Raw genomic sequence first — 23,736 nt, 5'->3', positions numbered from 1 at the left:
GAATCAATAATACACGAAATTCTATTGTGTTGCCTTCTAAGCTTAGTAGAAGAATGAAAGAATTTGGTATTTCTATCACCCTCTGATAACCAAAGATCCCTAGATTTCTACCTCCAATAAGATTCCTCCCTTGCCAAGACTTCTTCCAGTTGAGTGTTCAAAAATTTAAGCCTATCAAAGGTCACATAAGACATACCCGAGTTGAGAATAATATTATTAATATGTTCTATTTCTTCCTGTATCCTAGCCTTTTCCCCAAAAATATTCTTGAAGTGTAAAGAACTCCAAACTCTAATCTTATTTTTTAAATAAGCCAATTTCTTAACAATCGGATACATCCTTGACCCATAAATATGTGGAGCAGACACCCACCATTGTTTTAACAAAGGCAAAAAAGATTTATCCTTAAACCACATTGGTTCAAACTTGAAAGGAAGTTTCCTAGGAGCCCTATCCTCAAGTATAGAAAACATTATAGGAAAATGATCTCAACCAGTGAAAGGGAGAACTAAGGAAACAAAATCCTAACCAGAATTAAAACAGTTTTCAGATACCAAAAACCGATCTAGTCTTTTAGCAATTTGACAAAAATCTTTTCGCATATTGGTCCATGTGAAAGGAACATTAAGAGGTTTACAATCAACTAAGTTTAAGTTACTGCTAAAGTGGCAAAAATCTGAAATAATATGCTTATTAGGAATGATCCCCCCAGCCTTCTCATCTAGACAAGAAATAGCATTAAAATCACCCTCAAAAATCAAGACGACATCCAACAAAGGAGAGGCCACCAAGGCTAAGTTCTCCCAAAAGTTTCCTTTTTTCCATCACCCCGATAGGACCATAGACATTAAAAAGCCATAATTTAGTATTTGATAACCTACTTTTAACTATTCCAAGCATCCAACTAGATGAGGAGGCAACCAAAGAGAACTCCACACTGGAATCTTTCCAAAGAAAAGCAAGTCCACCTGAAGCCCCTAACGAGGATGAAGCACAAAATTTCCAAGATTTCCAAGAGGAGAATAACAAATCTGCAGAGGATAAATTTAACTTAGTTTCTTGCACCATCACAATATCGCACTTCATTAAGTCAAACTAAGACTTAATCAAGCATATTTTGTTAGGGTCATTTAAGCCCCTAACATTCCAAGATATAATCTTCATTGGCCCAGAGGGGAGGCATCAACTCCCCTCTTTTCACAAAAAGAATTCTGAGAGACCTTTCCCTCAATAAACACCTTATGAAGACTCCTTTTAGAGGCCAAGGCTCTTGTAACCGGCGGGCTAAAAGGCTTTTTGGACCACTTCTTTTTGGAAGACTCCAAAGAAGAAAGAAGGGTTGATTGGATACCAACATCAACTTCCAATTGAGTCTTGACATGCTTAGGCTTTCGGCCCCTCTTCCCAGGAGTAGTAAAAGGAGAAGCGGGGGAGAGGGGGGACTAAATCAAGGGTAAACCATTGGACCCAAGAGGTGCAGTATCAACAGATGCCTTATCCTTGCCTTGATCCAAACCGCCAAGCTCAATGGAATCCTTAGGAATCCAAAGAACCAACAAAATCATTGCCCTCTCTGAATTAAGTACTTCAAAAGAGTTATTTGTAAGGAAAGTAGCTAAGTCATTATCCAATCTACCTAAATCAGCTGAAATCAAAGTAATTACTCTATCAGCTAAAACAGAGTTTAGAGCAATGTTACTATTGCTAACAATATTTTGCACCTGAGCAATAATATGATCATCCAAAACAATAATATAATTATCAACCTCTCGAGGGAGTTCACCATTCTTCTTAACCAAAATAGAAGGCCTAACAGACAAAGGAGTACCCTTAGCAACCCTCTTATCTTTCTCCAAACCCCCAGAATGCAAAGATAAATTACCAACATTAGACAAGCAATTAACAATATCCACATCCACACTAGAGACCTTATCAAAGCCCTCAACAGGAGAAGGAACAGGGCAATTAGATAAATCTGAATTAAGCTCAGTTGAAACATTTTTATCCAAAGGGGGAATAACAGATGCAATATGTGACTCTTTAATACCTGCTTGCACCTTATTCCAAGAGAAAAATTCAATATTTTTATCAACTGAAGAATCAAGGGTTCTTGAAGCAAATTTAATCTTCTTCATATCAAAAAACAAAGGTGAATCCATAACAACAGAAGTGCGACCAAACTCCACCAAATCCCTAACAAGGCCTTGACTTCGTATACCAGAAGAGGACTGAATATTACAAGTTCTAGGAAGAGAAACATTCACAACAACTAAGACACAAATTTTGACCACAAAATAACCATCCTCAAAAATAAAATGTGACAATAAAAATTTGCTAAAAGAGTCCCCAATCCTCCTTAAAATATCAGATTCAACAAATTCAGAGGGCGACATAGGGATTTTAAACCAGGAACAAACTTGTTTAGTAGAAACCTCAGAGGGCTCAAAAAAAGGTTTCCAAGTTTCCGCAAAAATCATTTTTTTTCCTAGCCAAAAATACGAAACATCCAGAGCCTTATCCCTAGCTTCCGCAGAATCGAACACAATAATAAAAGAATTTGCAGATAAAACTTGAAAATACAGGGTACCATACCAGTGTGAATGGATATTACATTGGAGCTTTGAAAGAGGAATGGTGTCACCCCAAACTTGAGTAATGACCCCCAGAGCTTGAAGATCACGAGCCTTCTTTCCTAGAACAATATCAGAGGTATCAATCAAGGGAACCAGAATCTAAACAAAGTGTGACTGCGATGACATTTCAGGGTTCGGCAAAGGGCGAGCAGCTTCCCCCAAAATTGCCTTCGGCGAAGGAACACCCGACTTTACCCTAGTTTCCTTATTCACTGTTCCCTATCATGCCTTATTTTTAGGTTGGGAAGCCCTAACATTTGAAGCTCATTTGCCAACTCGTCGAACACCAAGAGCCTTGGTTCCCATTTAATGGCCCCGATCCCCCCGCTTACGAAAAAAAACCCAAAAATAACCAGAGGAAGGGAAATCATGAAAATCTCGCCTGAAATGTTTACCCCAAGACAAACCCTCATTACCATCGCAAGCACCAGAGTGAGGAAGGCCAGAAGAAACCATTTGTCTGACTGCCATATCCACCCATTGCCTGCCTCGAAATACCCATTGAGGCACATGGTCTGTGTTACGGCCAAATGGATCCTTGGGGGGAATCGGGTTTGTCACCGCTTCATCACCCCACAACACATTCTCCTACATGGCACGCTTCAAAAAACCCTAACTTCGCTCCTTCGAAAAGTCGCCAAAAAAAAATTCAATATCATAAGCATTTAATTACAATTACATTTCAATTAATATTCAAATGTTAGCAATAAAGTCCATTCCTATACCCCGGGTCAGTGGAACAAGAACTAGCACACAATATAGCTTACCCCATGCCTTTGCCCACTACGAAGCGGAGTGGAACTTGTGACCTTGAGGGATGCAAACCCCAAACCCTAGCCAACTCTGCTACAAGTTCTATTTATTACTTACAAAATAGGTTTTAATTTATTAATATCATGAATATATTTGAAATCTCTCTTGATCGAAAATTCAAATATTCTTTTATCAAAAAAATTTCTAAATTGGTTCAATTTTTTTATAACAAGATGTAAAATAATAATAAAAAAATATGAATATTATTTAAAGTTCTAGATAACAGGACACTTAAAAATCAAACAATATTTTAAAGCTATAAATCATAATAAATTCTATAATTTTATTTATTTTTAAAAGATAAAATCTATTCTAGATTTATTCTGTCTAAAGTAATTTTTCACATATAGGAGAATCAAATAAAATGTCAACAATCAACTATAATAACTACTGTCATCGATTCCATCAATGAAAATGGGAAATACATATTCAAAATCTAAAGAACAATTTAATGGTTTCCAGTTTTTGAATTAATGGCACCACCTGTTTTTCTAAGGTCATGAATGCTCAGATTTCTCACTGCAAACTCTTACATTCTGGCACCACCTGTTTTATCTGATAATTTTCATTGTGATTTTAGAGTTAGGATTACAAAGTTATAAGCACACATACATATATGTGGAGAATTTTATATCATCTACAAAGAACGTTTACCATTTCAGTATAGGAGAACGGTTCTTTATATTGAAACCTCTTTGGTTAAGAGTTAAGGATTGAGTGGAATCTATTTTACCAAATTTTGGGGGGGGCACAATATCGAACTCATACCTTGTGTTGTTGGGGCCTTGCACTCAACAAGATTTGATCTCTAATGAATTCCTTTAAAACCATTCAACTTCACCAGTAGATCAAGAACTCATTGATTATGTATTACATTTAAAGAAAATATTACTTTAAATATCTACAAACTTGAATTGACTATGAATTTTACTTCTACCAAAAAAAAAACTATGAAAGCTCAATCATTACCAATTGATTTAACTCTTTAATATACAATTTTATATGATATTCATCATGACCAAACAATGGCCTGAAATTTTTATTTATTTATTTTGATAAAAGTGGGTGAGACCACTAAAATTATATTAAATCTTTAGTTTTTTCATAGGTGTCTGGTTCAAAGAGCATTGAAGGGAAAGAACCAGTAAGAAAACCCTTCAGTATTTCTCAAGAGAACATAAGCCTATCTACCCATTACAAAAGCCCATAGGCATCCCAAATAAACCCCCCAGATACATAGCCAACCACATTAGATATAAAGGAAGTTGTGAGAACCAATCTAGAAGAGAACATCTCAAAATGGAGCCAAAGATGTCCAACAAAATTCAGTGCCATCACCTCAAGAGCCAACCTGTCTATACACCACATATGTCCAAGGCTCTAAAGAAAACAAAACTCAAAGCCAAAAGAGAACCAAGAATAAGTGATCCTGCCAGCACAAATATGGTGAGCAAACATATGCCATTCCAGATAAGAAGTAGAGAAGGATAATGAAGACCCTCAGGAAGAAGGATGAGACTGATCCAAAGAAGTAAAAAAAGGATAAGAAACCCTCTGCAACACCACGTTAACTACTCTTTCCAATTCCTCAAAAAAAGCCACCATCCATCGATTTTGACAAGAACTCTCCATAGAAAACAGAGCATTTTGTTAGAAAGGAAAACAAAACAAAGATAGAATGAATGTCATAACTGCACGCCATCAAGACTATAATAGAGAACGAGATAACTGGATCATAATTATCTTCTCCTCATAAGAGAAAACAACGAGCAAGAAGATGCTCAAGCAATGATGAAACCAACTCATGCCTCACAACATCCCCAATCATTAAAATACAACTCCCTAAATCGCAAATCAACCACAGTGCCAGATGATCCAAAGAAAGGACCAATTACTATCATTAAGATATGAAACCCCATGGTAAAGGCATCAATCTTTCGACCACAAAGAAAAATGATTACCAAATAAAAAATAAAAAATAGAGGATATGACAGTTATTACTAGCATACCCCTACCGAATAGATAATCATTAACATGTAATAAGTGTCAGTACCCAACAGTCCCCAAATTATCGAAAGGAAATCAAAATGCCCACCAACAAAGATAACCAATGACCAAGCATGCAGCCAAGTAGGGCAGACAGATAGTAAAACAAAGGCCCATTCAATACCAACACTACCAGCCAATAAAAAAATGTCCCTCCATCCTCCATACTTAATGAGGAGGTACTACCACATATAGCTACAACAGAGATGCTGCCATAAGGTAGGTCAACATCCCCCCTATAGCCATATAGGGAAGTGAAAAACCACATAAAGCAAGGTGACGGGAGAAGAAAATAGCATAGTAGGAATCTCAATCAAATAGTAGAAGCCACAACAATCTCCCTACTCCATGAGGAAATTCTAACATGAAATGTCAACAACAAAGATATTGTCCCAAAGACCAACACCTTCACTATAGACACTAACGAAAGAAAACCACACCAAGCATAGAAAATGAAGTAGGTTTCTGAAAGGAGGGCCTGCTGAGAAAGAAGCTTCATGCAAGAAACAGGAATGTCCGAAGGAGAAACCTCTAAGAAATCAGCACCCTCAGCAACAACCTTATTCGCTAAGAAATCCGTAATGACATTGATCTCCCTAAAATAGTGAGAGATAGAGAAAGTGCAAAGGTACTTTAATTGCACAAGAATGTGATCTAAAAAATACTGTAAAAGCCAAGAGAGACATTTTTTGTCTATAACCACCTAAAACACCACCATTGAATCGCCTTCAATAACAATATCTTTAATGTTTAATGAAAGAGCAAGATCAAGCCCAAAGGATAAAGCCTGGAACTCAACCACATTATTGGTACCTTGACCAATATATTTTCCCACGGCTTTGATGATCTTTGAAGAATGATAAAAAATAACTACTCCAACACCAGACCTTCTCGGATTCCCCTTAGAAGCCCCATCAAACTGAAGTTTGAATGAAGGGAAGGGTGGAGGACTCCATTTAACCATTTTATGTTTAACAAGAGAAGATAGACCACCTAATATAGCCCCATGGGAAGGCATCAGATGAAGCGAATACCATTTCCAAGTGACCCAATTATCCCAATGAGAGAAAGACCTGAGGTGATCTAATTTTTTATGAATGAAAGAATGTACCACCTCACTAATGGAGGTTTGGATTTTACCAATTAAATCAATCAAGGTGACAGATTTATGTTTGAAAATTCTATAATTCCTTTCAAGCTAGAGATTCCAAATCACCAGTGATGGGGCCACAACCCAAAGGGATGAATAAAACGAAGAGGAAAAAAACAAGGGCCAGGCCATGAATTGCGAAATAGATTAGGACAAATAGCAAAAGACCAACCAAGCATGCCAAATAGCCAATACCAACACTTAGAAGCAAATGGACATAACAGGAAAAGTTGATCCATGGATTCCATACAATAACCACAAAAAACACAAGGAAATACTGTTGTAATCCCAAGTTCGTCCAATTGCATCCCAGTGAGGACTTTATCTTGGACTGCCAACCAAACAAACAACCCTACCTTAGGAAGACAAGACAGATGCCAAAATAGCTTAGAAGGCCAGCAAGAGGGTGAAGAAGTCCGAACCAAAGAATTATAACCATCTTTAATTGAATATGAACCTGCAACATTCTTAACCCAGACCAAGGAGTCCTCTTTATTGTGAAAAACAAGATGTGTTTTGTGAAGTTCTTCCACTAAAGCAAGTATAAGATTATTATCAATAGACAAGGGAGGAATATTCTTCCATTTAGCCACTACACATGGACTTGTGGAAACAATGTCAAAATAATCTGTAACAAAAGGCCCCCAAAGATATGATAGAATATTGGGCAAAGGGGACCAGTCTTAGATAGCTGAAAGAGTAGGATGCCCATTCCAAACTTCATCCCAGAACCAGGCCTTTTTCCCATTATGAACTACCCAAGATAAATGTGGTAAAACAACCCTCCTACAAGATACCAAAAAGTTCTAGAATGCAAAACCCTTCGGAAGAGATGTAGTAGTAAAAATCCTCTCTCTGGAAGCACCCCTTAAATACTTAGCAAGCATGATGGAAGCCCATTTTCTATGAGGGTCTACATATAACTTCCATACCAATTTCGCCCCCAATGCCTTATTCTGAACAGCTAAATTGTGAATACCCACACCCCCCATCTCTTTGGGATGGCAAATATTGTCCCAAGCAAGGAGAGGGATCTTCTTCCTACCTCCCAAGTTATCATTCCAAAGGAAGGACCTAAGGGAAACCTTAATGTCCTTAATAACTTGAGAGGGAGCCTGCAAAATAGACATCAAATATGTGGGGATGGCATTCAAAACTGATTTGATTAAAAGGATCTTACTAGCCATCGTAAGCCACTTATGGTTCCAGGAGGAAATTCTGGAGGTTATCGAGTGAACAAATTTATCCCAAAAGGAGGCCTTTTTCAACCCCAGAAAGAAATGAATGCCCAAATACATACACAGAAAAGTACCTAATTGGAAACCCCAAAAGCAGACGAGTCTATCCCTAACTAGAGGGGAGACATTCACGAAAAAAAAATTAGACTTGTGATTATTAACTCTTTGTCCAGAAAAAGAAGCATAATCAGAGATAATTTTCTTTATAACTCGAGCCTCCCTCAGAGAGGTTACCCCAAACAGAAGCATGTCATCAACAAACATGCAATGGGATTGTGGGGAAAGGAGGCCATCCACTCTAATACCTGACCATAATCCAGATGTTGTAGCATTAGAGATGGCCCTACTTAACGCTTCTGCCAAAAGAATAAACAAAAAAGGAGACAAGGGATCCCCTTGCCTAAGTCCCAGGGAGGAAGCAAAAAACCTTGAAGGGGAACCATCAACCAGAACTAAGAAGCGAGCAGAAGATATGCATGAAAACACCCACTTGACCCAATAGCGCGAAAACCCCAAACAATGCAAAATAGTCACAAGGGACTGCCAATTAACACGATCATAAGCCTTAAGCATATCTAGCTTAAGAATCATGGGCAGAACCTTTTGTTGAGATATGGAGTGCAGAATTTCATGAGCTACAATCTCACCTTCAAATGTCTCCCGACCAGGCACAAAGCCACCCTGATCCAAGGAAACTATCTGAGGAAGGAGCCTAGAAAGCCTAACCAAAATTGCCTTAGTAAAAAATTTATATAAAGTAGTACACAAGGCAATCGGACGAAATTCCGAAAATGAGCTAGGATTGTCCACTTTTAGAATAATAGCAATAAGAGTAGTATTAATCTCTCTCAAAATTGACCTATTTCTTTTGGATTCCTCTAAGGCTAATGGCATGTCATTTCCTATAAAATCCCAACACTTCTAAAAGAAAAGAGCCATAAAACCTTCTGGGCCCGGGGCCTTTTCCGAATGCATGGAAAAGACTATCTCTTTTAGCTCAGCCAAAGTAAAGGGAGCCATAAGCATCTTATTATCTTCTTGAGATACTAATGAGGGGATCGAATTCACAATCTCATTGTCTACCGCAAATGGATCCGCTGTAAGAAGTGACTTAAAGAACTTAACGACTTCAGAAGCAATATCATCCTCATCAACCAGACTGTTACCATTGGAATCAATAATACAGGAAATTCGACTACGAAGCCTCTTGATCTTAAAAGAGGGGTGGAAGAACTTAGTATTTCTATCCCCTTCGGAGAGCCAGAGGTCCCTAGACTTTTGCCTCCAATAAAATTCTTCCATAGCCAAAGTCTCAGTCAGTTGAAGATTCAACAACTTTAACCTATCCTACAATAGAGAGGACATACCTAAAGCCATAATGTGATAGTTCTGATATTAATTGATTAGTACAGATGCCAAGCTAACAGGATGAGAGGGGGGGGGGGGGGGGGGGGGGGTGAATCATACGAACTTAATCTTCAATATATTCAATAGATTCAACCTCGGTAGCTTTAACAAATATATGTAACCAAAACTGTAAAACATGCAAACTTAAGAACACATAATCATAACAACACTCATAACACCAAATTTAATGTGGAAACCAAAATAGGGAAAAACCACTATGGGATTTCTGACCCACTAAGAAATATACTCTTCTAGAGTATGCTCGGTTAAAAGCAAATCCTATTAAAGATTACAAACACATTGCTAGATGTGACCCGGTTAAGGGATTTCCCTCAAATCTGTTAGGATCTTCACCTTGTTAGAGGTGACCTTGTTAAAGGGTTTCAAACACTGAATTAGAATGTCACCTTGCTAGAGGATTTACAAATAAGACTGTTAAGTCTACTCGGTTAAGAGATTTTCTGTCACTTACAAATAAATAACAGTAATGAGTATGTCTGCAACTTTGCATCTAAAATGCTAAAGCAAATTCTTATTTGCTCAATACAATCTAGTCATAGGACTTTCTTGTCCCTTTGTTGGGCTCCTTACTCTGTTATTCAAACAGGTCTTCAAGCTTCTGTGCTTGGTAATCACTATGTAGCATCCCCGTGCTTACACTTGCCCGCAAACATTGTTTATCAATAGTTCCTTACTTATAAACAATTTGCTAACCGCTTAATCTCTTTCATCACATTTCCCATGATCAATCATAGCCATCAGATCTTCAAACTTGACCAGGTTCAATGTATCCTTCGATCAGAAAACGTTTTACCTCGCCTTGGAACTTGCATATATTTCTTGGAACTTGTGCTAGGGTATTGCGCTTTAATCTGAGCTATAGATCTTCCTACCGATCTTCCATTGCCATAGATCCTTAACAAACTTCATACACGTTGTATCAATCATTTAATCATATCTAGCTCATCAGCTTCCTTCATTAAATAATGCATGTATACATCCAATGCATTCTATTATTACTCGGTTGCAACTCGGTAAATACTAAACTTCACTCGATAGACATTCCACCTTCATTAACCGATAGCGATAACCTTAGGGTTTACCAACTAGGTTCCTTGCTCGGTAACATAGTATAGTATTAACCTTACAAACAATAGCATATGTAGGATATCAAAACAATCTAAACAACATGATCTCATCATTGTCTAACTCGGTAATAGTTGCCCATTGAATAACTTATTCCTCCCCTTATTCATCACATTCTTCTGTGTCTTTTACCGACATCTTAATTCTCTTCAAAACATACTTCTTAAGATATGGCAACATCCTACTAAATCAGAAAATCAATTTCTTGACATCAATGACAAAATAATATTGTGAAGATAGTAAACATCCTTAATCAGTTATATCCATAATTATCAACAACCTTCTCAATATCCTAATTGAAATGCCAACAATCTCTTATTGTCTGTTATAATGCCAACATAATGCTCTTGTTAAGCTATTCAATTTCTTCCTGAATCCTGGCCTTTTCTCCAAAAGTGTTCTCAAAATGCATCGCAGTCCAATCACTAATCCTATGCTTTACGAAGCCCAGTTTCTTAACAAGCTAAAACATCCGAGACCCAGGAAAAAATGGGGTCGAGCACCACCATTTCTTTAATGAAGGTAAAAAATATTGATCCTGAAACCACATTGGCTCAAACTTAAAAGATAACTTCCTAGGTGCCCTATCCTCAAAAATAGTAAACAGAATAGGGAAATGATCAGAGCCAGTAAAGGGGAGAATTGAGGAAATAAAATCCTGACCCGAATTGAACCAATTTTCCAAAACCAAAAAGTGATCCATCCTTTCAGAGATTTGGCAAAAGTCTCTCCGCATGTTGGTCCATGTAAATGGCCCATTAAGAGGTTTACAATCGACCAAATTTAAAGAATGAATAAAGTGGCAAAAGTCTGGCATAAAATGTTTGTTAGGGATGATTCGCCTAGCCTTTTCATCCAAACTAGCAATTGCATTAAACCACCCCCCCCAAAAAAAAAACCAAAAAAATATTACGCAGCGGAGCAACAAGGGAAACCAAAATTCCCAAAGGTTTCTTTTTTCTAAAACCCCAAATGGTCCATAAACATTAAAAAGCCAGAATTTTAAATTAGATATCCTACTCTTGACCAGATCAAGCATCCAATTGGATGAGGAAGCAATTAATGAAAAATGTACACTAGAATCTTTCCAAAAGATCGCAAGATCGCCTGAAGCACTCGGAGAAGGAGATGCACAAAAATTCCATACTTTCCAAGAAGAGAATAACCTATCAGCAGAAGATAAATTTAACTTAGTTTCTTGTACCATTACCACATCACACTTCATTAAGTCCATTTGTGACTTAATCAAGCGACGTTTGTTAGGGGCATTTAAGCCCCTAACATTCCAGGATATAATCCTCATTGGTCTTGAGGGGAAGCATCTGCTCCCCTCGAAACTTCCAAAGAAACTGGAGAAACCTTACTTGCCGAAAAATTCTTATGAAGACTTCGCTTAGAAGCCAAGGCTCTTGTGACTGGCGGACTTAAGGGTTTTTCTGTTCTTTTCTTTCTGAAAGTCTCCAAAGAAGAAAGATGAGTTGTTTGAATTCCCGCATCAATTTCTAGTTTAGTCATAGCATATTTGGGTTTACGGCCTCTTTTCCCTAGAGTTGACAAAGGTGAAGTAGGGGAAAGAGGGGTTTGAACAAAAGGAAGCCTATTAATACCCAAAGAAGTATCCACGGGTGGCCTATTTTCAATGGAACTTACCTCAAGAACTGATGGCATCCTAACCTCTTCCCTATCTGGAAGAATGGGAGCCAAAGATGGCCCAAGAACTGACGATACCAAAGCCTTATCCGTATTGAGTAAGTCAAAACAGTTAGTAGTGGGAAAAGCAGCCAAGTCATTCTCCAGGCTACCCAAATCAACCGAAATTGAAGAAATTACTTTATTAGCTAAAGCGGAGTTAAGAGAAACCTTATTAGTATTAATAATATGTTGCACCTAAGCAATAAGCTGCTCATCTGGAACAATATCAATATCCACAGGATGTTCAGAATTCTTCAAAACCACAAGGATTTATGTCTCAGACCCTAAGACATTTCCCAAATCAACGGATGCAAAGAAGACATTCCCTTGTTTAAAGCACCATTAGAATTATTCAAAGGAGAGACATTCGTAAAACCAATCTTCGGGGAAGGAACAGAGCAGTGAGGTACCTCTATTGAAACCCTAGGAGTGAAGGTTTTTTTCAAAGGGGAAGATGGATTAGCAGCAGAGACATCTAAATGATCCTTATTCCAAACGAACAATTCCACATTCCCATCAAAAGAGGATTCAATGCCCCCCGAACCAAATTGAATGGTTTTCATATGAAAAAACAAAGGAGAATCCATAGTCACTGAAGAACAACCAAAATTCCCAGAATCTTTGATAATATTTTGACGCCAAAGACCAAAAGGAGACCGAATGTTACAAAACTTCAATAGAGAGACCTTTGGTGAAATTAAAACACAAATTTTAACAACCACCACCCCATCCTCAAGCACTGAATGAGACGACAGAAATTTGCCAAAAGAATCCCCAATCTTTGTTAAAATATCAAATTCAACAAATTCCGATGGCAACAAAGGAAGTTTAAACCAGATAGGAACCTATTTTGGGCCAACCCTAGAGGTTGCTAGAAAGGGCTTCCAACTTTCTACAAAAAACAAATTCTTTCCAAGCCAGAAAAGTGGAACACTCAATGCCTTATCCCTAGCAGACGCAAAATCAAAAACAATAATAAATGAACTTGCAAAGAGAACATGGAGTACAAAGTGCCATACCAGTGCGCATGAATTTTATAATGGAGCTTTGACAAAGGAATAGAGTCACCCCACACCTAGATAATGACTGCCAAAGCCCAAAGATCATGAGCCTTTTTCCCCAAGATAACATCTGAGGCATCAATTAAAGGAATCGAGAGCGAAACAGGCTATGAGGGCAAATCAACATTCGACAATTGACCTTCCGAGCCCTTTGATATTGGTTGTGATTTAGAAGAATCACTCGCTAGGACAAGCCAAGCCTTATTACCAGAAGCCCTAGCATTTTGATTTTGATTGCCCTTTTGCCAATTACCCTCATTCCTCAAATTACGGCCCTGATTCCCATTCCGTCGAAAAAACCCTTTGAAATACACAGAAGTAGGAAAATCGGGTATTTTGCCCCCACTTGGGCGAGCAGATGAAACCAGAGCATTGACCCATTTTCCACCTTGGAAGACCCATTGTGGAACATGACCAACTTGTGTGCCAAAAGGATCTTTGGGGGGAAGCAGATCTGCCACCGCCTCATCTCCTTAGCGCATACTCGGCTGCATGGCAAGCACAAGTCTCCAAATCTCGCTCATCGAAAACTCGCTCGAAAGATTGGCCTGAAATTTTATTGGTATATACCAATAAAACTATTAATATATTTCATCAAAAGTTAGTTTGGAATGATGGAAAAAGTTCAAACTTGAATGCAATGTCACATTAATTGTAATTAGTGGAAGACTAAAAGGGATGGGAGATTGAATTTTAATAGATGTAATCCCTTTTCAAAAATGGATTAGAAGTTATGGTTTATTTAAATTGGATAAGGATATGTTTCAAACCATCTATATATTTGATAAACTTTTGGAAGATATAGTTTTTATGATATTTTAATGGATATTGAAGTTAGAGACAATCTCATAGAAACTAGATTTTCACAATCTATTATGATTAGTATTTTTGTTTCTGGATTCAATTGTATAAGATTTTTTGCATCAGCGTTTTGGATCACACTTTGTGATCCATCATCAAGATCACCGAATGTGATTTGAAACGTTGATACAAAAAATCTTACACAATTGAATTCATAAACAAAAAATACTAACTTATTCAGTAAATTTGATGATATTTTAATAAATGAAAGATAGAAACAACATGTTCCAAAATTGATTTAAGATGGACCAACTTCCATCATAGTATAGGAATATACTATCTCAAGTGATGGAAGAAACGGCTAGGGTTCTAAAATTCATTGATACTTGGATTATTTCTTGGTTTATATTCTCTTATATGCCCAAGCTTTAGAATTCTACAATGAATTTCACATCTACAAAAAGACTAATATGATTTTATGGTAGATAACTATGAGAAGCCACTCCAACAGAGGAATACACTTCTCTCTCATTTATATGTCTGAGCCAATTTTAGTAAAAACAAAATCTTATAAAACCATTCTTGTAGCTAGGAACAATCATTGAAATAGGAATAGCTGCCTTTCAAGTGCAACTTGTGTCACCAAAGTGAAATCTTTTTTCAAATTTATCTTTTGATAATCTTAAGAGATGATTGATTTATGTCTTAAGTCCGAAAGTTTTTTCTCTACGACCACATTTCAAAATCTAATCATTTGAAAGACTAAATCATAAATTATTTTGTAGAGGAATTATCTTTTAGAGTTATAAGAATCAAATTGATTCGATTGATCTTTTAATCAAATTGAATATACTTTATTTTATAAATAATTTAAGATTTTAATGAAAAGATAAAAACTTTTATATGTTAATGAGAATATGAACTACAACAAATAGCTGAATGAAATGTTATCACCTTAGAATAAACCCCAATCTTCCACTATGAAGTCGTCTACCTACACCAACTAACAAAATAATGAAAATCCAACTTTAATAAAACCAAGTCTACATTATCTTCACATATAGAAGAATCAAATAAAATGTCAACAATCAACTGTGATAATTACTGTCACCGACTCCACTAATGAACATGAGAAATACATATTTTAAAGCTAAAGAATAGTTTAATTACTTGCTTTTCTAAGGTCACGAATGTTCAGCAGATTTGTCACTGCCAGCCTCTGACATTCTGGCATTACACAAAACGTGGTCAAATTTAATTGTCGAATTCCGTGTGGAGCCCACTTCAAAACTTCTGTGCTCTAATAAGCCATTATAAGAATTCTCTGCACAAGAGGAAAACTTAATGCATTGCATAAGCAAATGGGGAGTTATCTATCTTGTGCTTCATATTCTTCCGTTATGCCATATAACACTGTTAAAGTTCTGTTTTTTAATGGTGGTCTGCAGGAATTTCACACAGAGATGAAGGTTGCAGAGATCATGCTGGAAAATCCTCAGCATTTTGTGTGTCACTCAGATTCTCTGGAGGTTGGCCGGCGAATAAATCCTCTGTCAGCAGATGATGATTTAGAAGTTGGGCATCTGTATTTGGTTCTCCCAATGTCCAAATTGCAGAGTGTGCTTTCTGGCTCATTAATGGCCTCCATTGCATTCAGGGCTACCTCTGCCATGAAGAAAAGCTCAAAGAATGGTGTGAAGACTCTTCTAGGGCTTGCGGGTGTAAGACCACTTGTTAATGGAGAAGGAATGTACCTGCAAGACAATGGTCATTTGGGTGGAGAATTCCATCAAGATCTGAAGACTGCCGAGGTGCCAAAGTTGAATATGGAAGATCTCTCTGAATTGCAGATGGGTTTGGGAAAATATATTAAATTAAGCAGTTGCAGGTCTTGGAAGCCAAGATTAGAAACCATTATAGAAGCTGAAAGGGTCAGGGTATGACAAAGGATCTTTTCTCTAATATGTAAAATAAGTTATAAGAAATTGGTGGAATAATGTATAGATTTTGAAAAACTTAATCATTATTTGATGTTTCTGAATTCGATTGTGTAAGATTTTTATTGTACAATTCTCTCATCTTATGATGGATTATGGAGTGCCATCCAAAATATTGATGCAAAAAATCCTACATGATTAAATCCAGAAACAAAAAATAAGAATCGCTATTTAGGAAATCCAGTCTCTTTGACCATTATTTAAGATTATCATTAAGATAAAATCATTTTTTGGCGTTGATTCAAACATTTTTTAAGTTATGGGCCATTGAGGTTACAATAGGAGGACCTCCTCTTCTTGCATGAATGACACTTTGGCATTAATGCATTGCATCAACATTACTTGTTCAAATCCATCCACTAAAAGAGGAGTAAAAAATTATTAGAACAAAGAAAGAGTTACAAAAGGGAGGGCCACACGCCCAACAAAGAAAGAATTACACCTTTGTCAGTATCCAATAAGTGGTCCAACAAATGAGACATATCCGGAGATAATTGCCTCCTTGTCCACAATATTCCAACCTTGCCCATGATCAAAAGCCCATTTGGCCAAGCAATCAACCCATGAAGCAATTTGTCTAGTGGAGATTTTAAGCCCATGAATATAAACCTTGATGATAATATAAACAAGAATACTATGAGTTAAGCATCACATTGTCCCATGAACACCTAATAAAAATAAGTTATGAGAATGTTGTGTATATAATTATTCTGTAACTATAATTTAATTTGTAAATGATGGAGATGGGATTGCAAACATTTTCTTGGTAGTTATTTCATTACGATGGCTAAGATCTAATGTTTGGTGATTTTTTTTATATAACTATGTTTTAATTCTTAAGAATAAAGGTTTTAGAGCATGAACATTTTTGTCTGCCCATTTTCTTGATGACTTTAGAGTTAGGATTACAAAGTTATAAACATACGTACATATGGAAAAATTTATATTATTCATAAAGAACTTTTACCAATTCAGTATAGGAGCACAAGTCTTTAGGCTAAAACCTCTTTGACTGCGAGCCAAGGACTAAGGAGTACCCATTCTGCCTAATTCACCAGGAGCATGATCCTAAACTCATCCCATATGATGTCGGGACCTTGCACTCAAACAGACTTGATCTTTGGTGCGCTCATTTAGAACCATTCAAATTCACCAATAAATCAAGGAACCATTGACTATCTATTATACTTTAAGAAGGTACTACTTTAAACATTTACAAATTTTGACTGTAAATTTTGTTTCTATCAAAAAAACTATAGAGACTCGATCATTGATTGATTAACCTCTTTAACCTAAGATTTTATATGATATTCATCATGCCCAAACAATGGTATGGAGTTTCGGTGTTATACCAATAAAACCTTTAAAATGTTTCATAATTTTTTTTGGAATGATGAACGAGTTCAAACTTGAATGCAAAGTTACATTAATTTTGGGTCTTTGGAATCCATTGCTTTTATTCACATTTCTAGGGAGTGGAATGGAGTAGCAGATTGTCTAAATGGAGTGGAATGGAGTAGCAGATTGTCTGGCCAAATGAGCTTCTGAATGACTACAAGGTTGGACACTTGGACTATTGTGGATAGGGGTAGTTATCTTTAGAATTGTCTCACATGTTAGATCAATTAGTGGATACATGCAGGGTTGTATAGTGCTCTTTTATCTACTAGGCGGTTGGCCCTTCTTGCTATGCACTTCTCTTGTTTTGAATAAATTTTTACCCATCTTTAAGTGAAAAATATTGTAATTACTAGAATGTGAAAGGGATGGGAGCTTGAATTTTAATGGATGGAATCCCTTTTGAGAAATGGATTAGAAGTTCTTGTTTACTTGAAACAAATAAGAATCTAATTTCCAACATCTTACATTTGATAAATTTTTAGAACAAAATAGCTTTGATGATATGTTAATAGATTAAAGATAGAGATAACTTGTTCCAAATTGATTTAAGATAAGGGTGGAAAGTTTGGGCCAACTTCTTAGTGTAAGATTATCCTATCATATCTATATGAATTTCACAAACCTAAAGTAATGGAGAATACAACCAGGGTTCTAAAATCATTGAAATTTAGATTGTTTCATGATTTCTATTTTCTTATATGCTTGAGCTTTAGCATTCTGAAGTGAATCTCACATCTACAAAAAGACTAGAATATGATTTGATGGTTAGATAATTATAAGAAGTCACTTGAACAGAGGAATACAAGAAATACACACAAATGTCTATCCAACATACAAAATATATCTTTGATCATGTTTATTAATTAATTAAAAATAAAAAATCATTATATTCTAATTTTTAATTAATTAATAATCACAATCAAAAGTACATCCTCTATACTACACATACAAAAGTTTTTTTCCCTTATATGTTTGCTAATAGAGTAAAGCCAATTTTAATAAAAACAAAATCTTATCAAAGCCATTCTTAAAGCTCCTGAACAATCTTTGAATTCAAAATAACTACCTTTCAAGTGTCACTACTTGTGTCACCAAAATGAAATCTTTTCTCAAACTTATCTTTTGATAATCTTAAATGATGGTTACTTAATTACTTATATGTTGACCTTGAAAGTTTTTTTACTTATATGCTGAGCATGAAAGTTTTTTTTACCTCTACAGTAACATTTCAAAATCTAATCATTTGGGAGGCCAATTTATACATTATTTTGAAGAGGAATTATATCATGGAGTTAAAAGAGTAAAAGATATAGATTGGTTGAGTTAGATTTTTTAATCCCAGTAAAATATGCTTAGAAATGTTGGTGTAAAATTAATGTTTGAAAGTTGTAAAAATTAATTAAATCTTAATGTTATTGTAGTGAATTATTTTTTTAAATTATGATAGTAATTAATAGTTTTTTTTCAATTGAAATTAGTTAAAATTTCTATTTATTATTTACAAAATATAGGTTTTAATTTTTTAATATCATGGATATATTTAGGATATTTCTTAATTAAGAATCTAAGTGTTCTTTTATCAAAAAATTATTTAAATAGGTTCAATTTTTTTATAACAAGTTATAAGATAATAATAATTAAATTTGAATATTGTCTAGAGTTTAATTTGATGAGAGATTTAAAAATAAGGTCGTGTTGTGCATAGTTTCTGCCATATGCTGGGAGATGTGTTTTGATCTTTAGAAAGGGACAATCTAAGATGAACATTAGTAAATTCTAATTGTATTATTGAGCATTTTCGAAATCAACTAATATAATTTGCTTAGATCAATGAAACCAACTTTAAAATTATGTATTTTGTTATGTATCTATTGATTGTCAAACTAAATATACTTATTTTTTATTTTAAAATATTTATCAATTACCAATATTTATTGTCATTCATGTACGACATTAAAGGGAGTTGTTTTCCTTCATAATTTGTAAAAAAAAATATTTACTCTTCAATGATTGTTTGTTTGTAGTCTTGTTTCTTGTCATTTGTTATTTTATTTGTATCTACTCTTTTGTGCTTTATTCAAATAAGAAAGTCTATATATTTTTAAAAAAAACTTAAAAGTAAAAAAACATATAATTTGGGATAAAAGTTTGAAAGATTCCACTAAATATACCATTAATTAGATTAGTTGTCTTACATCCAAAATATTCATTACATTGTTAACCAAAGTGATGGGATGAATATTAATATTGTTGCTATTATTTAAAATAAATTTGAATAGTAACTACCACCAATATATGATATATAATTTCTTTTGATTTGATGTGTTGTGTATCATCTATAATTCCCTTTTAACACACACACAAATAAAACCATGTGCAATTGTGTTTCATTGGACCCAGTTACTCTTTATTAAGTAATAGTCACCAATGGCGATAATAATTAAGGTTTGGATTATTAGTTGAGTATGAACTTGTAATAGGCCCTTGGTTCATGTAATTAGGTCTCAATTCAAGAAGTAAATTTGTGTCCCACTAGGCATGCCAAAAATTGTTGATCCTCAAATTCACACTTAAATACCAACTAAAGCAACTATCTAAGACTAAGGTGATGCAACAAGAGATGAGATAAACACAAACACAAACTTCTAAAATAGTAAATTTCATGATTTAAAAACAATAATTAATGTAATTATGACAAGAATTACATAAGCTAAATATATCAAGGACAAGAATTAATAATTCTAGAAATGATTAGTAAAGAACACTATAGACTCTTCATTGTTGAAAGGAGAACAAAGCACATAAAGCCATGAATGCACAATACAATATTCAGATCCCTCCATGAGAAGAACCTATTAAGATTTGTTAGAATAAAAAACTGCTAACCATTTTTCCAAGATTTCCCCCCATATTTAAAGATCAAATATCTCTAATCCCAGCAATCATCTTAGGCTAAGAAATAGATAACTAGGTATTACCCCGCAGTTACTTGAGAATCAAAATTACATGCATTTGTAATACCCTAAAAATGCTCATCTAAATCATAGGCCCCCTAGTCTCGATTTCATCACCACGGTCCTAACCAAAGGCAATTAAAATTAATCTTGAGCACACAAATAATTTCTTAAATCATCAAATGTCACATGGAAAATTAATCACTCTGAATTAATTAAATAAATATATTTAATTAATTGATCATTTCAAGTAAATCATTTTTAAACAATTATCCTATTTGTTTTTATTAAATATCCTAGTATAATAAATCAATTTGTCATTAAATCACAAAAAAAAATTAATTGGAAAAAAGAATTAAAAATTGAGGAAAAGAAATCAAATGGAGATAATCCTGAAAATCAAATTAAAATTTGAAAAATCTCAGAAAAGCAATTAAAACAATTAAATCTCAAAATTGAATAAAATGTAGAATAAATCAATTTTTTCTGATTTTGTCTTAATTTTAGTTCAATTTGCTTTAAAATCAAGGAAAGCAGCCAATCACATCAATTCACCTGGATTGTGCTTCTTCTTGGAAAATCTTGACCGCTAATCATCATTTGATCTCAACTGTCGGTTTCTTTCTAAATTTTCTATAAATTCAGGCTCTCATTTCCTAATCAAGGATCTTTGAGAATATATTGTTATTATGTTGTTTTTGCTCCAAGTTCATTAAGATTTTATATTGAGAATATTTGCATCTTAGTTATTGCATATTTGTTAAATCATTTAGCTTAATTTTTATTCATAACTTAATCATGTTAGCCTAATATTCATTAATCTTGCATATCTTGCATTTATCTAGCTTAATATTGCATCCATTTAGCTCAATTTCATACTCATATAGATTAAATCCTTCGTTTAGGTGTTGTCTAGTCAGTGGTATTGCATATAGAAATCTAAGAGCAAGACTAAAATTGCATCTACTAGAAGGCAATAGGTCGCTTTGTGATGGTTTATTATTCATTGATGATTGATTTACTAACCATACATCTAATGACTTATTGAAGTGTTGTGTATTCCAGATATAGATACGATCCACTTTTCACACACACATTTTTGGCGCCCACCGTGGGGCTCAGAATTCAATTTTTCAGCCTCAAAATCATTTTTTCTATTTTTCAAGTTTCGTCCGTACAAGCCTCTGTAAAAGGTTGTATAAGTATTTACCCAACATCGTACGAGTTCTGTCTTTTATCATCTAGTTCATCAAGAATACTCGTAGGAGTTTCTACTTTGGACATTTGATTCTGTCAATTGTCGTCTGGGTCTGTGGGAATACTCATTTGGGAAGGTATATATTGTCATACAAATTTCTGTTTTTCTCATTTCAGAAACAATATACTTTTAGGGTTTTTCGTGAATTGAATTTGGATTTTACTAACGCTAACCCTGGTCTATCTTTTGTCTGCCTAATATTTTCACAGCCTAACTGGTTTCTTGCAGTAGCTTGCAAAGAATTTATCAATCAAACATACGCCTGTCAAAGAACCAAAAGCAAAATGACTACTGATGTGTTGGTTTTGCAGGTTGCCTAAAGAGAATCGACCAAACATCGTGTATTCTTTAAATTCATTTTTAGGCAATTAAATTGCTATTTGGTTAATGAACAAATTTGTCTTTTGTGTTTGAAGAAAAATATAAGAGATAGGAGAGTATGCTCTTGTCTTTTACAGATAATCAGAAATCCAGACCCTTGAGGCTTTTTCTAGATTTGAGATTTGTGTACCTTTAGCGGGCCTGTCGTACTGGGAAAAAGTAATCACCCAGTGAGAATGACCCAAGTGAGTACAGTTGGACCTGAGCATTCCAACTCACTATAATAGCATTCCAACTCACTATAATAAACAGGCCTCTAGTGATTAAAGTCTCAGAGGACGGGATTATTTGAGTTTTCTCTTAGAGATCTCTCATATCGGGCATTTTGTAGGGCCTTGCGGTCTCAATCACGTTTACGTGACTATAGCTTGTTTCAGTACCTTGTTGGGCTATAGGCCTCAATCATGCTTGCGTGACTTCAACGAGTAATTTCTAATGGAATTCCTGACTAAGAACTATAAGATAGAGGCTACCCAATTCACCTCCGAAAGGGGGATAATCTTTGTGAAAGAGAGATAGTAACTCTCCCAAGACACTTGTCATATCGTGCCCCCATTGGCATTTGGAGTCGGCTAATACGGCATTGAGAATCCATTGCGTGAGACTCAGCAGTCGTATTCTGATTAGCTATTGGGTGTGTACCTAAGTCTGCAAGCAAAGGTTTTCTTCTCTAAGCCAACTTCCCTAGGGTTAGCGTGTTGTGATTGAAATTCATTATAGATCTTGCGTGTTTATTGTGTTTTCATCCCTAAAACTAAAAACTGAAATACTAAAACTAGAAAAAACAAATCAACAACATCAACATCTTAGTGATCAAAACTCTGTCTGTGTCCAAAAACTGGTCTTTGTCAGTTGTCAAAACTATGTCTGTGTCAGAATCTCGTCTTTGTCCAGTCCTCTGTTGTACAAGTCTACTGAATTGTCGTCTGACTACATACCTATTGTCATATGAGTCTTCATTGATCCTATCAATTTGTCATCTAGCTCTGCTATAATTGTCATACGAGTCTGCAGAATTATCGTTTGGACCTTATCATACTGTCATACAAATAACTATCATACTCAATAGATTGTCGTCTGGAGGCCACTAAACTATCGTGCGAGTTTATGCAGCAACTCGTACGAGAAACTGTCTGTATCATCTGGGAACTATTAAATTGTCGTCTAGGTTATAAAACTCTATCGTATGAATTCTTGATTTTATCAGTCTAGAAACTTGTCTGTCTACACACTTTTCCATAATAGTCAAACTTGCCCAATCAGTCTACAGTGAGCATAAAACCAGTCATCATAATCTTAAGCATAAACAATCTTGATAGTGTACCCCTGCCATTGTGCTGCATGATTTTGTCGATCATCTTTTAGCTAGTTCAATTAACTACTTATCAAACTTAAGTCACTTAGACCACATCTTATACAAGATAGATCGTTCCTGAAACCAGACTGAGTCTTAGTCACTTCTCTCAAATCAAAATAAGTTGCTTAGATCACGTCTTATACAAGATAGATCTTTCCTAAAACCAGACTGAATCTTAGTTACTTTTCTCAATCACTACGTTAAACGAACAACTAGCTTCAATTTGATCTTGACTTCTACATCACATCTAGCTCTTGGTCATATCTGTTATAAATGCCTACTCAAACCAAAAGTTCTCGCAAGAAAGTTGACAAAGGTAAAGGACTATCCTTTTCATCAAAAGATAATCCATTCTTTGTAGAAGACCCCATCTCTAATAAACCTTCATCATCAAATTTACC

The 23,736-nt window shown here is 35.2% G+C and overlaps 1 protein-coding gene across 1 annotated transcript; it reads left to right on the top strand.

The window, feature by feature from the left end:
- The first annotated feature begins 15,341 nt into the window (after nt 1-15,341).
- On the top strand, nt 15,342-16,010 carry LOC131067404 (uncharacterized). The gene has a single exon (XM_058002388.2). The coding sequence runs from the start codon at nt 15,349-15,351 to the stop codon at nt 15,928-15,930; it is 582 nt and encodes a 193-aa protein (XP_057858371.2). The 5' UTR covers nt 15,342-15,348; the 3' UTR covers nt 15,931-16,010.
- Nucleotides 16,011-23,736: the final 7,726 nt, after the last annotated feature.

This window comes from Cryptomeria japonica, chromosome 9 (assembly GCF_030272615.1).
Source record: "Cryptomeria japonica chromosome 9, Sugi_1.0, whole genome shotgun sequence".
Taxonomy (NCBI): Eukaryota; Viridiplantae; Streptophyta; class Pinopsida; order Cupressales; family Cupressaceae; genus Cryptomeria; species Cryptomeria japonica.
Note: the sequence above shows the minus strand (reverse complement) of the source record. Positions and strands in the feature narration are given on the sequence as shown.

Excerpts from the sequence above, each read along its gene's own strand:
- LOC131067404 (XM_058002388.2), top strand. The coding sequence starts at position 15,349 with ATGGGGAGTTATCTATCTTGTGCTTCATATTCTTCCGTTATGCCATAT.